At 39.1% G+C, this 15,329-nt stretch overlaps 1 protein-coding gene across 3 annotated transcripts in view; it reads left to right on the top strand.

The window, feature by feature from the left end:
* Nucleotides 1–15,329, top strand: part of TPST1 (tyrosylprotein sulfotransferase 1) — a 59,339-nt gene that overhangs the window by 27,370 nt on the left and 16,640 nt on the right. For all 3 annotated transcript variants that reach the window (XM_019511348.1, XM_019511346.1, XM_019511347.1), the window contains exon 3: nucleotides 1,297–1,495. In XM_019511348.1, the coding sequence (XP_019366893.1) occupies nucleotides 1,297–1,495 (199 nt within the window). The remainder of the gene's footprint in view (nucleotides 1–1,296; nucleotides 1,496–15,329) is intronic.

The following is a 15,329-nucleotide window of genomic DNA, read 5'->3' as shown; positions in this document are numbered from 1 at the left end:
CCCACCCCCAAGCCAAAAACCCCCGCAAAAAACCCAAACAAAACTCTCATCTATGAGGAAAAAATCGCCTAATACCTGGTTATGTTTTCAGGAGAAGCCTGCTATCTGTAACTCTGATTTACCGGTTTTTCAATCTCAATCTAAATGTCTTCATTGACTTTTGTTTCATGTACGTGCTAGTCAGGTTGTATATTTGTTTAATCGTGCAGGAATCTGATTACTGTTTGTTTTATGTGTTGTTTCAGTAGGTGATAACTTAAATATTTTTAAACAAAGTTTTTTATAGTCAGAATTTTTGACAGCAGTATGTCAGGCACTGGGTAGTGTAATGGCTGCAAGCAAATGTAGTGGCTGCATGGCTTGATCATTAATGTCTTCTTACAGCTTTAGTCATTTAATTGTAGGTACAGGCTAGCAAACCCCTGTTGTCTTATGTGAAGCACAGATGTGAAATGCTCCCTCAGGCTCTTTATGTGTAAATATGTGATGATAAATTCTCTTAGGAGAAAGATGAACCTGAAGAGGTGTGTGCTTTTCCAGTTCAAAAGAACATTTCAAGCATGAATGGATGCGGCTTTTTTGCCTGTTCCTTTTGATGCAAAAAGGTGAAGTCTTAGTGTTTCCATGTTAAGCAACTTAATTTGGAGAGGTAGCTTCTAGAAAGAATAGTGTAGCATCGTAAAACAAAACCAATAATTATATTAAATATCTCTAATATTAGAGAAGCATTTGGGTACCATTCAATTAGCCAATAACACAATATAAAGCATTGTGGTTATAGCAATTACTAACAGTTTCTCGTTCCATTTTACCATGCGTTTCCCATTTCACTGTTCTACTATCACTTTTTAGGGTGAGCATTTTCAAAACTGCCTAAGTGACTTGGGTATTTAAGTCACTTTTCAAAATTGATTCTAAGCACTAAGTAACCTGATTTTCATTTACTTTGAGTCAGACTTACACACGCTTGAAAAGTGCAGTTTTCATTGCTGTAATGTTTAATCTGACTCCCAGTACATCCTGTGCAAAGCCAGCTTATTTTCTTATTTGTCCTTTTCAGTTTGAGGGCACAGGCACAATTTTTATCAGCTACAAAATCTGCAAGTCTATTCTGATAGGTCATGCCAACTCTCATGTTCTCCCTTTTTTGTATTTATGTAGTTGTGCTTTATTTCTTATTAGCTTTATATAAACATGCTATTAAACAAAATCACAAACTGAAGGCATTGATGCCAGTTCAACAGTAAATATTCCTTGCGGGACATTACTAACTACTATTTATTTATTTTCATGCAGGGTTGAAAGATCTACGGATCAAGTAATCAAGCCAGTCAATGTGGAAGCATTGTCGAAATGGGTTGGGAAAATACCCGCAGATGTTCTACAAGATATGCCAGTGATTGCACCTATGTTAGCAAAACTTGGCTACGATCCATATGCCAATCCACCAAACTATGGAAAGCCAGATCAAAAAGTTCTTGAAAACACTAGAAGGGTAAGTTATGCGTGCAAATTGTAATATGCTAAAAACTGCATTTGAACTTAGTGTGGTAGAATTTCTGTCTAAAATAGTGAATAATGTGATGCTTTCTTAACTCGTAAGTTTTTTAGAATTTCTGGGAGACATTCCCAAAGGTACAGTCTTTTCTCATGTGCCTGAAGAAGGGTGCTTGTGCCCAAACATTTGGGTGCTTGTGCCCAAACAAAGCTTGCAATTAAAGATTTTTTTTTTGCAAAAATCTAGTTGGTCTAATAAAAGATATCACCTCTACCACAAGTACTGATTTCTTTTGCCTCCAGACCAATACAGCTACAAACCTGGATACATGACAAAGGTACTTCAGGCAGTTGTCCAGCTACTGGCATTGTAGATAACCAATTGGTTCAGTGGTTGACCAAGATCTTGTCAGCAACATCAGGGAACTTCCAGTTCCATGGCTTGTTTCATGTGTTGGCACTCATCACACTAACTTTTAGATATTGTTTTCAAAGATTTCTTCCCAGCGTTTATGTGACTTCCCATTTCACCCAGTCTAGATCTTGCCGTTCTTCCCCTGCTTTTGCAGAACAATAGCAGAGTCTCCCTATTCCTGAAGAAGGGTACTTGTGCCCGAAAGCTTGCAAAGAACTTTTTTTCCAGCTACTCAGTTGGTCTAATTAAAAGATATCACATCTACCCAAAGAACCTTGCCTTTACAATACTGTGACACCAAGCTGAGATTTGCTGGCTAGAGGAGAAAGAAAGGTGGACTGGCCTCCCACCCTGTTATGTCAGTTCGTTTCCATTGATCCTGTTACAGTTGTTTTTCAAATGCTTTAGGATCCTGCCTTCATCTGGAAAGGATCAATCTGTTCTCTTGCATTCCTTCTCCCAAAAGTGCAGACCATGCACGTGTCCTTGGTCACAGATCTTCTCTGCTGCTTTTAAAGAGTTTTCTTCCCTCTCTCCCATGTTGGTCTGAGCACAGAATGAAGATCTACTTTTTTTGGTTGGCTATTACAAGGGTGATGGACACTAACCTCCCCAAACCAGCTCTCGAATGTTTCTAGTTCTTTCGCTTCCTTTAAAATCAAGAGGTAGAATGACGTCAAGCTAGATTCAGTCAAGCAGGTGCTATTTTTTTTTCTCTGTGGTGCTTCTTGAGAAATCGGATTGCTTTTTCTGTAACTTGCTAGAGTGAAGCAATATTTGAGTCCCAGGCTTAGGTTCAGAAACTTCTTCACAGGCAGTGTTTGGTTCTGGAGTCCTTTGGCCCATCTGTTCAGCAAATCCCTAGAAAATGCTCTAAAGGGTTTCTTGAACTTTAATAGCATTTTCTGTTCTGCCAGCACCGCTGATTTCATTGGGGTTAGGATATTCTTCACTGAAATAAACCAGAAAGACATTTTCTGTAATGGATTCACAAGAGTAAAGCTGAGCACAGGTGGCACTTTTTTTTTAAATGCTCAAGATTTTTTTTTACCTACTTTTAGCATTACCATCACGGCCAGGCTTGCTCTCTATTTGGTAGTGTGCTATTTTTGAGGTACGTATGCATTTTATATGGTAAGAGTTTCGTTATCCATCTGAGATAAACCGCCTTCAGCAGTGTTTTACAGTAGCTAATCGTAAATTAAACTTAGTATTTTCATAATCTAGAAAATGTTCCATAAAGCACAAAAATATGCACAAAACTAATTTTGTTGTTGAGTGTGAATTCACATAAATACTTGTATGTACTCTGACTTCAATTTATTTTGGCCCAAGCATGCATGATAGTAATTCTCTCATCAATATGATTAAGTATACTACATGTCCAAGTTGTATTAGAGTTTGGAATTTAAGGAAACGACAAAAGGAATCAAAACTCGTGGAAGAGGTGCTTTGTTTTATTAGACCAACTAGATATTTGCAAACACTGTTGTATTTATCTGCAAGCTTTCAGGCACACTCACCGTTCATCAGGCATAGGAAAGAGTGGAGATTGTACAAGTTCTCCTAGGTAGAAAGGACATTTATTTTTACACAGTTGGGATGTGGTACTCTTAAATACTTAAGGAGCGGGGAAAAATCTGTGAGGCAGAGATTGATTGTGACATTATTATATGCTGTAAGTGGCTCTTAGCAGTTATTTCAGGATCTGGTTTTTTTTAAGCTTCTACTGAATCATCACACTTTGGCTGAATTTGAGTTTTGAGCTCAGTTTTCTGCTTCTGGGCTGTCAAGGATTGAGTGACACAAACACCTAGTCAAAACACTTGGAGGGTTTGAAAAGCAACTTTTTGGGAAAAGGCGTGGGATGACTGAAATGCCAGACTTTTTTCTTATTCTTTGCTGCCCTTTGAAGAATAAACAAAAGATGCAATAAGAGTCTGATGCAGAGTAACCTAAACACTGGGATTTTAATTGGTCTTATTTTGTTTTTGGAATGTAAGTATTTGGAAAAAAATAAGACTCTTTATCCCCAACAATCCCCACTTAAAATCATTATATTTTGTTTGGAATAACAACAGTTGAATCTGCTTTTGTTCTTATCACAAATGCTTATTTTCTTTGAGGGTGGCTTTCCTGCATCAGTGAATTCTGGTGGTTTTTTTTTTATCTGGTCATCCAATTTTGATTCAGTGCTGTTACTTTGATTACTTCCACTAGCCTTCTGATACTAAAAACCCTGTTTCTGATCCATTCAGCAATATGCACCGGTGGGGGCCTGTACGTCTTAAATGAGTGAGATTTTAGCCATCTTTTGAATAATTTATATCAAATGCACATGTCATACTGTTTCCAGGCTGAGTAAATCATATTCACTTTCAAAAGAGGAGTCAGTGGTTTGATACCTGTATTTCATAGTCACTTGAAGTGTGTATTTGTCATAAGCACAGTGCAAAAGAATGAATTAACTTCCCTGTCACCTACGCAATATACTTAAATTCTGCTTTTCAGTATTTGTCTAGTGAGATTAAAACCCCCTTTTGTCAGCATCATCATGTCCTGAAAACCACTGATTCAGAAGTGACTTTGCCCAATTGGATCATAATATTGCAGCTTGAGCTTGACTCTCGGCTTCAGGAATACATTAGCTATGTCAGCAAAATGCCTTTTCTGAGGTTTTATTCCATGGAATGCCAGTTAGCTTGTAATTGCACAAGTTTAGGCCAATGTCATCAGCTTTGATAATGAATTGCCTTCTGTATTTGAAATAATTACTCTGTTGCATAAATCCATTTAAACCTTAGAGTAGCATTTGTAAGAGAGTGCAGAATGTGTACTCAGCTTATTAAGGTGAGTTTTGTAATTAAAATCCTAAAGGTCAGGTGAGGTGTAGTTAAGTTTACTTCAAAATAAGTGTGTATGTCTCTCGTGATTAAAAATCATGCAAAGGTTCAAGTATGATGTCTACTTCAAATAGTAAATATAGTAACGAAGTATGTATGATGTTTGACATTGTTTATCTGTGGATTCAGTCTGGGTATTCCATTCTTCAATTAAATCATTCCTAAACTGTGTTAATGTATGCTAGTGTAGCTGGCTTGAAAACCAGACTTCTGTTCCATGATACTTTTTGGAATTTCTTTTGTTTGTCCAAACTGGGACAAAAAGCCCAAAAACTCAAAACCAAAACTTTTTCAGAATTCATTTCACAAACCATTGAATCATGGTGTTTCTCCAGTAAGACGCTTCTTCGGATCTGGCAACTGCTGGCTGGAACCGATAAATTATTTTTGCTTTGTTACTGCTCCTGTCCTCTCAGTGTTAATATTGAAACTGGCTTTTGGGGGTTTGGCATCCCCTGCCCCTCACCCGCCTTGCCATGGTGATTTGTCTCGAGACTGGGGGGATCCAAGGCCTCTAGACTTCTGGAGCATTTGACTCCTCGTGCTACTCGATTCTGAGGACAGTTGGCTTGCCAGGTGCTGGGAACCAACTCATCCAGGAGTCTGGAGGCTCTGGGTTTTCTGGCCCACAGGCACTATGCCTGGTTGGGAAGCCAGACTGGTGGCAGGAAACCAAACACATTTTGAAACCTCCTTAGCAGGCTGAGAGCCTTTGGAAGGGTAAGTGGGAGAGATCTGACGCATTTCTGCAAAGTGCTTTTCTTTCAATGAAAGGGTTTTGTTTTTTTAGTTTTTATTTTTTCTTTTTAAGCATAAAAACATTTAATAGGAAAGTTTCCAACCAATTCTGACTGCCAGTTGAGCGTTTTTATTTGGTGAGGTTTCAAAGGTGGAACAGCTGTTAAAAATAGATCTTTAGCTTTTGCTTCAACGTGGTGGGGCCGCTAAGGTTATTCTCTATATCCTTTATCTTGAGCCTGCTCCCATTATTAGTGTGTCTATGTGTAATAAACAGGAAGGCCTCTTGGGTTGGGTTGGGTTTGGTTTGGTTTTGTTTGGGGGTTTTTAAGGCTTTTGAAGCCAAACGTTTTAATAAAAGCTCCATCCCCAAACGCACCACAGTGGATCAGCTGATATTCATTTAACCCTTGTAACCCCTACCAAGTCCCAATTTAATGTCTGAAAACATGTATCTGAGGTCATCCAAGGATTTACTTAAATATTTACTTCCCAAGGGCTTTATAATGTAAAGATGTTGAGGAGTAACTGTTTCTGTAGTCAGTGAGAGTTGTATGTACTCATCAGCTCCCTGATTTGTTCTCAAGAGACTAATTATTGCTGCTTGCAAGTTTTTTAAATTTAGAGGAAGCCTTTAACAGATCTGTTCTTGTTGCTTTATTTTACTGTACAGTGTTAGGAAAAAAAATGAAACTTTTGTATTTATCATTTTAGTTGACCTTACAAATACAGACTATATTAATATTCTGTCCTCTTTGCTGCCCGTCATTTGAAGCTTCCACCCCAGAGGATGTCCATAGGTAGCCTGCTTTCACAGCTTTGCTCTGTCATTATGCACTCAGCTGAGTTATTGTTCCATTTGTCATTTGTGATAATTTATGTTAAATCTGCTTTGCAGAAATTTTTCTTCTGGAAAGAGAACTTTTCTGTAAAAAAAATAAATAAATAAATAAAATAAAATGGCTTTTCAGGTTTTTCTAAAAATAATTACAAAATCTTTTTCCATTTTCACTTTGGATGTGCTGTGTTTTGCAGTGTTGGCCATCATAAATAGATATAGCACCTGCTTCTTCACAAACTAGAATGTGCTAAAAGCAAAATAATAATCTCTCTGAGAAGAGGGTTATTATCAAAGATTTGGTGTTCATCAGCTGCTCTTCGCTTCCCAGACTCCTACAAGTATGAATTGTCCCCATCTAGTACAGCATTGCTTATAACTGAATCCACTCTATTCATCTGCAACCTGTTTTAACAAATCCGCTTCCGTTGTTGCTGTTTACCAGCTGGGACAGATTGCCACTGACCTTACTCTGAAGATGCACAAAGCTTTTGCCATTCAAATGAAGACCTTCTCAGGTTACTTTCAAGCTTAAGCAATGCATGATTAACATTTTATGAATTTAGTCTCCTTCCAAATGGCTTAATCTTAAACGATTTCTGCAACTTGATCTGACAAGCAGCTGTTTTGTTTTGTTTTGTTTTTCCATTGCTTCCCCTTCTTATTTTTCAGAAGGATGGTGTTGAAGTATACTTGCAGTTACAGGCTTTTAAAATTCAAAATGGACAACAGAAGTTGAAGAATCTCGTCCATAATAAAGTCCAGTTAAGCTAGGCCTCTGAGACTCAACTGTATTGATTCCACTTGTAAACACACAAGATTACTGGAGGGCAGTGCTCATTCCCAAATTTCACAGTCCCTTGGAATGCTTTGGGATATAAACCCATCTGCTCTCAGGTTATTGTTCCATCTTGCTAGGGCCTAAGGGCAAGATCTGAGGCCTCCATTGGAGTCAGTAAAAGGATGACACACTAGTTTGACTTAAAATTAATCTTGATATTAAAGACATATAATAAACTTAAAATGTTTAGGTTTGTTTTATACTCCAGGGAATCAGGTGGCATTAAGTCCCTGGAGTATGATACATTCTAATTTAAGCTACATAACAAATTGTGAATCTAAAATTATGAGGACATAATTAAGCAATGTATTGAAAATGAATCAGAATGCAGGTAAATACTGCTTCAAAAGACTGTCTTTTAAAACAAAGTAGTCAACATGATACGGCTTTAAAAAGTTGATGACGCCAATGTGAAGCACAATTAAAACGAAACAAAGCAGAACTTAGGCATTCAACTTTGAAGTGTTTAGCTACAGGCTAAACAATATTATTGTTAACTCCCAAATTATTACCGTTAGCTCCGTCAAGTGTGGGAGCGCTCATATTGAAGAAAAATCTAGATAACTTAATAGAATGGTTTAAAAAAATTAAACGCATTCAAGGAGGTTCACTTTTTAGTAGGGTTGCGGTGCTGTTGTAGCTGTGATGGGCCAGAGAATCTGTGAGAAGTAAGGATGGTATGGCGATCTCTTCTATTGGATCAACTATATCATATGGGGAGATGTTAGAGGATTTATTGTTCTACCTGGTATTTAGTTTAGACTGTACCTGCTGCTGGTCTGACCTCTCTCCAGTTACGTACAATATTTTATTGGTACAATAAAAGACACTGCCAAACAGACGCTGGTCCTAATTTTTGGAGGAATCTAAATACTACCTGTTTGCTTCCATTTTGTGAGCAGAGACGCTTCTGAAAGGGTGTGTACAAGATTCCTACTGAAACCAAATACTTGAAGACGGGTATTTTTTCCTGTGTTTGGAAGTAATTCAAGGAAAATTTTAAGGCATTTGTTAACTCTAGGATTTTCCTTTTACAGGGTAATAGAGCTGAACCAGGATGCTCTCCCACACTCCTCCTTTTCCTTTTAAGACTTGTGTGCATCTCAGCTTCCAGCAGTAGTTATAGTTTTATTTTGCAGGATAACTGAGATTTCCATGTGAAGACTTGGAATATATTCATGCTCCATTTTCCAGTATTGTTCAGTGTTACAGAATATGAAGGCAGCTACCTCTGTGATGATACCTGCATCGGTAGAGCCAAGCCTAGCAGAACTTGAACAGTCATCTCTGTGCTATAGTAGTAGAACATTGCTAAAAACCTCAGTTTCATGGTAGGGGTGTCACTGTTGTCCTTTATTCTGTGCATGGCATGTCACATCCATTTAGATTCACAGCCCTGGATTTGGAAGGTAGAAAATATCTGCAATATAGATTGGAATTTCCATACTTCTGTATACTAATGTTTATTTGCACACAAACATTGTCTCTAGATGCATTAGTGGGGTGGTTGACTTTTCGATGCTAGTTCTGTCATAGGATCATAGAAAATTAGGGTTGGAAGGGACCTCAGGAGGTCGCCTCTGGTCCAACCTCCTGCTCAGGGCAGGACCATCTCCAACTAAATTATCCCAGCCAAAGCTTTGTCTATCCAGGTCTTAAAAACTTCTAAGGGTAGAGACTCCACCACCTCTCTGGGTAACCTGTTCCAGGGTTTTACTATCCTCCTGGTAAGAAAATTCCTCCTAATATCTAACCTATACTTCCCTTGCTGCAACTTGAGCCTATTGCTCCTTGTTCTCATCTGCCACCACTGAGAACAGCTCCATCCTCGTTCAAACCCCCTTCAGGTAGTTGAAGGCTGCTATTAAATCCCCCCTCAGTCTTCTCTTTTCTCTAGAATAAACGCGCCCAATTCCTGTAGTCTTTCCTCATAAGTCGAGCCCCCCAGACCCATTTTTGTTGCCCTCTACTGGACCCTCTCCAATATGTCCACATCCTTTCTGTGATGGGGGGCCCAAAACTGAACACGGTACTCCCAGATGTGACCTCACCAGTAGTGACTAGAGGGGAATAATTACTTCCTTTGACTTGCTGGCAGCACACCTGCCAATGCAGCCCAGTATGCTGTTAGCCTTCTCTGCATCAAGGGCATACTGTTGGCTCGTATTCAGCTTATCATCCACTGTAACCCCCAGGTCCTCTTCTGCAGAGCTGCTGCCCAACCAGTCAGCCCCCAGCCTGTACCGGTGCATGGGATTGTTCTGTCCTAAGTGCAGGACTTTGTACTTGTTCTTGTTGAACCTCATGAGATTCCTTTTGGCCCAGGCCTCCAATTTGTCTAGGTTACTCTGAATCTTAGCCCTACCCTTCAGTGTATCTTCTACTCCCTCCAGCTTGGTCTCATCTGCAGACTTGCTGAAGGTGCACTCTGTGCCATCTTCCGGGTCGTTGATGAAGACATTGGATAAAACAGCCCCAGGACTGACCCCTGGGGGCACTCCACTTGATGCCAGGTGCCCACTAGACATTGAGGATTACCCTCTGAGCCCAATGCTCCAGCCAGTTTTCTATCCATCTATAAGCATGTCTGCATACTTTTTGCTCATAGTTTCTCTTGTAAGCAAATCTTTCTTGTTGCGCTCTTTTTACCATAATGATCTGCTAGTCAAAACTGAAATTTGGTGAGTTTTTCAGGGAAAACACCAGTGTTTTTTTTCCTAAAAGTAAAAGACGACAAACTCTACTTCTTCACATGTGCAAGGAACCTCTTTTTACTAAAGTCCACCTATGAATGACTTATTTTCTGAGAGCCCACATATATGTATTAGGATACGTTTATTATATTTTAGGAGTATCTTTCTCTCACGATGGCAAACTTGCATAGAGACGCATATTAACAGTGTAAAAGACTATTGCAAAAGCCAGAAGACTTGTCATGACTATTAGACTTTGAGATATGACTAATCAAAATGGGCTGATCTTTATATTATGACTGGCTATGCCATTTCCTTTCACATCTGTAACGTATTACCATACATTTTCTTTGGCGCACAGTCGGCACTGAATGAATTTGTGAACACAGTATTGCATATTCCAGTTACTACTTTAGATTTCTCCTTGAAGTTGCAGTGCTAATCATGGAAGGTAAAAAAGAAACAAGAGGGTAAGAATGAAACAAAGCTTTGTAGGTGCCTTCTGACTAATTGCTAGTGGCCCTTTTTATTTCAAAAAAAGAAAAGAAAAATTATACCTTAGTCTGTTGCATCAGATTCTGGCTGGAGATATGATAGCAAGGGGAAGAAATTGAGCCCTAGCAACCCTGCTGTTTCAAAGTTTAAACAGATACCCAGATTGGGTCCTGAAGAAATTTCCCCCAACTCATACGATAAATTCAGATGCTGAGTACCTGAATGCAAAAATATGAAAAAAAATCAAGAATGTATCATGAGAGTGAGTGCACTTTGACATACCTTGGAGACGGACGAATGGAAGTGGTGTTGCTTTTCTGGGTGTTAGAAAGGATCAAGGTTCACCTGACTTCTTTAAGCTGCAGCAAACTGATGAAAAATGCAAGTTGTCATGCATCTTTTATGCACTGTGTTTTTTAACATATAAATCATGCACTGTACTTCTTCCTAACCCGTACACTTTTGTCCATTTTCAGATTTTCCTTAGGATATATCTGAGTGAACAGAGTGTGAAAATTGTAGCCAAGCTCTTGGGAGCAGCTTAAAAGTCATAAATTTAGTGCAGTGTTGGCTGTGAGGCTGACACATTTTAGAGGAGTTTTGAGTACAGCCAGGTTTGATCTCTAGCAAAATTATCAACCTGACTATTTCAGTATTGCCAACTCTCATGATTTTTGGCATTGTCCTTAACGTTACCTTAATATATAGATATGAAAGAGCTACATTTTTCACATTCCTCAAGTTTAGACTTTTAAGACCAATGCCAAAAATCACGCAAGTTGGCAATACTGCTATTTTAAAAATGATTTTTCTTTTAAATTTGTTAGGCTTCCAAATTTTTCTAAACTCACTAGGCTTCAATAGCAACTTTGCCCAGTTTTCCCTACTTTATATGCTGTTGGTTATGTATTTTTTCCACTCCTGAATTCTGTGAAAGTCACTTAAGAAAATTCACAGTGGTATAATCTTGATGGTATGGCACTCTTCCTAGTATAATGGACTTGAAGAGTATTCTTTTATAGAAATTTGCAAAATACTGTCACTGCCCTACATCATCCTAAATTCCTTTTCCTCAGCCTCTCCCCATAGTTCTTCACATTATGTACTTGAGGGTTAGATGGGCCAAAAGTGGAATCTTTTACATTCCTGCGGCTGAGGTTGGAGGTTTTCCCATTTGAGTCTCTGGGACAGAATTCATTCCTATGGCTTTGGCTTAGTATTGACTTCCAGAGCTGTAATGCATCCATTTTGAATATGATTTAAATGTAGCAGAAACCTTGAAAGAACATCTTTAAGGATCATGGCTCCCTCAGACTAAACTTGGGGATGTAGTTCTTCAACTTTAATGAACAGTGTTTCTTGGCTTGTTAGTAATTAGATGGTGTCTTTAGTAACGTTTGCATGTTAGTTGGATTGAGTTCTAGATGAACTGTACATTGTTGGTCTTTATCATGCTTGCTCTCCAGCACTTTGGAGCAGAGGCAAAAAGATAACATAGGAGGAGATGCATGTTCTTATTACATATTAAATTATTCCATCTTCAGCAAGCTGTTCAAAGTAATGATTTTTTGCTGGTGAATAGCAGTCCAAGCAGCTACATTAAAATTATGCAATGTAATTGCTACATCTCCATAACTTAATTTCTAAATTGTACAGTTTAAATAACCATATTTTGAAAAGACAACACTGTTTAAATCAAAATGTCATCTATGTTATTTCCAGCACATATGAAGGCTGACATATGATGAAATATCCATTAAAGCAGCATAATGTGCACTCTGAGGAACAAGACTAAAGTTTTATCCCGTTTAGCACCATATACAGTGAAATTATAACATGTAACTTGGAGACGCTAGTATAGTTTTTGCCTACCTAAAAATTATTTTTTTAACATTTGGCACCCTTAACATTTTGATCTCTCTTCTGCTTCTAAATGCATAGCGTGCCTCTGATTGTTCAGATATTGCCAACCCATATGTGAAATTTGGATATATTCTTGTCTGAATTCCACACAACAGTCAGTGTATGGTGTTCACATTTTTGCATCTTGTCCAGGTAGAGCACTGTTCAGGCAGCTTTCCCTTTCTAGGGGTCTGGCACTTTCTCTGCTGTTTTTTCAGTAGAGGTTGGAGGAAATGTGGGATAATTAGTATGAGGAAATTAAAAAATATGGGCATTATTATGAGCTTGTTTAAAGTCTATAATATACTATGTTAAAACAAAATCTCTAAGGAAGGGACTAAATGAGATTTGGATTGGTTTCTTACCTTAGAAAGGTAACTGCTCGGAGCAATAGCGTCTACATAAACTGCAGTACCTTAATCATTATTGGGAACCTTCCTAAGTTGTGGTGAGACCAAGGATTTTTTTGTGGCCAGCTCATGGTGCGCAAAGGCAATTTCATGGTGGCCCCACCCCTCACTGTTGACTGGCAGAGGGGCTCTGCTCTGATGGCTCTGCTTCTCGCCACTGGTTGGTGGAAGGTGCCTTCACTCATCACTACTGCTTTTTGCCCTGCCCTCACCACTGATAGGCAGTCTACATTGCTACTATTTTTGGGGGGGAGCGGTTGGCTGATTTTTGTAGGAAATTGCAGCCAGTGCTGGATTTCCTGGCAGTCACAGACAACAATATTTTTTTTGCAGTTTCTGTGAAATCTGCAAAATTGAGTTTTTAGGTAGGTCTCTAATCATTTGTACTTGCAAGTTTGTATTTTCATAATTAACTACCGTGCTGAAAAAAAGCTGGAAGCCAAAGTTTTTGAAACATGCAATACTTCCTGCATTGTAGAATGGATGTACCAGCCAGGTTATGTAAAAATTCTCATTCTTTCTCTTGAACTCCTGATCAACTCGTCTCTAGCATTTGGGCTATTGTTTTTAGAGGACATTGCTGTATTGGTGCTTTTTATGAAACGATATTTGAAGATTCTGGTTTAGATCCATTTTGTGCATAATTTGCTTAGGAAGCCAAGTATTCCTCACAGATGGGAACGAGTTCCCCTAGGTTATGGGCATTTAAATGTTTGTTGTTTTGAAGCAATTTTTTTTTCCTTCAAGACCTAGATGAGTGAAATTAAGAATAACACAAATGATAACTCTCAGCGCAGCAGAATAACTTATTGTACACTACTTGTATTTATTAAAAATTTACAAGGCTGTGGCACGAAAAGCTCGGCTGCCCTTTTAGTTCTGCCGTAATATTCAAATTCTGCTTGAGAAGCTCTCGACTTGGATAGCATGTGAATAACTGCACAGGTGTTTCTCATCTGTAGGTTGCATCTCCTGCATGAGAGCTTCTCTTGAGCTCTTGTTGGTTAACTTAGTGTACTGTAGCACAACGGAAAAGGAAATCTTTATCTGAATTTCAGTCCTTATCTAGCACTTTCTAATCCTGCTTGCATGAACCTGTGTTAACTGTGCAAATATTGAACAACCTATTCATGTTCAGTCTGTATAGACTTTTTAACATTCATGTTGGAACCACTTGCCAAAAACCAGAGCATTGACTTAACCTGGGTTTGGGTACTTTAAAAATAGCCAAGCTTATTGTTGTGGCGATGATGATTTATGTTTCGATTTTAGGAGCTGCAGTTTCTTTGTTCCTTGTTGCCAGTTGATTAAATAGTCTGTGTTTTCATAACTAGAATGCAGAATTTGTTTTAGGAAGGAGTCACGTTTTTATATGAAAACACATTGGTTAATCATTCTGAGGCAGTTTTACATTCATCATTGGGAGTGAAACTAGTCTATTTTTTTTTTTTCATGTCACTGATGGGTGTATGGGTAGTTTTTTGGCCAGCAAGGTTTTTTGGGTAGATGTGATATCTTTTATTAGTAGTTGGAAAAAAGTTCTTAGCAAGCTTTTGGGTGCAGCCACCCTTCGTCAGGCATAGGGAGTCTCTGCTGATCCGAGTTCCTTAGTATTTTTGTTGTGACAAAGTTGTTGATGTGTCACTTCCTTAGCTGTCCATAGGAAGGCAACCTGCCTTCAGAGGCTTAGTTAGAAGGTGGAACTATGGTACATGTAGGATTGCGTAGGCCAGTGTGTCTTTCTTCAACATCACTGTGAAGGGGACCAGTACCCTATTATGGAATATAACTGCGGGCTGTGCCTGCCATCCTGGATGCTGCTGTTCTTCCATCCTTGTCCATCTACTTCTGGGATACCAAGTTTTGGGTATTTACAAAATACATAGTGGTTCCTCACTTCCTTGTTAGCCTTTTAATTGTGTGGTTATCTGGGTATATTTGTTCAGTCTCCCGATGAGGCTGGAGAAATGAAAGCTGCCAGCTTCCTCAGCATGACTCATGGTTTAGTTTTGCAGCCCTGTTTTGTAGGGGAATAATCTTGCAGACAGGAAAATCTGAGCTAACTCATTGCAGTCATAAGACCACTGCACTATATTGATTTAGTGTAAACTGAGCACTTTCTTTTTCTACTCTGATCTTAGTGTCAGTTGCCAAGTTTGTGCAAGTAAGTGTCTTGATTTGGAACTCGTAAAAATTGGTTTTGGCCTCTGGCTTTGACACACTGTAAGATAGTATTGTGTATGTTTACCCAGGCCAGTACTATCGTAACTTTCTGTGCAAAGATTTATGAAGAAAAAGAGATCAAAAGGTAACCAAGAGGCTACAAAAGATGTGATGAATACCTATCCCCTAGCACAGGGCCCCTAAAAAAAATTTGGAAAATTTTTATACTTATCTGCCCTTGGTTCCTGTCAAAAATGACAGGAACCAAGGGCAGTAGGACCCAGGGGAAGCCCGGCGGGCTCCCACAACAGCACAGCCCCCCCAGCCCCGCCCCCCCAGCCAGAAGCCCCATGTGGCTGCCCCATGCTTGAACCTCAGGTAAGGGGGAAGGGTGGGAGGAAGGGGAGGACCCCAGGCTGGGAGGGAGCGTGGGG

Source organism: Gavialis gangeticus, unplaced genomic scaffold (genome assembly GCF_001723915.1).
Source record: "Gavialis gangeticus isolate Ggan-Ray unplaced genomic scaffold, GavGan_comp1, whole genome shotgun sequence".
In the NCBI taxonomy this organism is placed as follows: Eukaryota; Metazoa; Chordata; order Crocodylia; family Gavialidae; genus Gavialis; species Gavialis gangeticus.
This window is presented reverse-complemented; position numbering and strand designations above follow the sequence as displayed.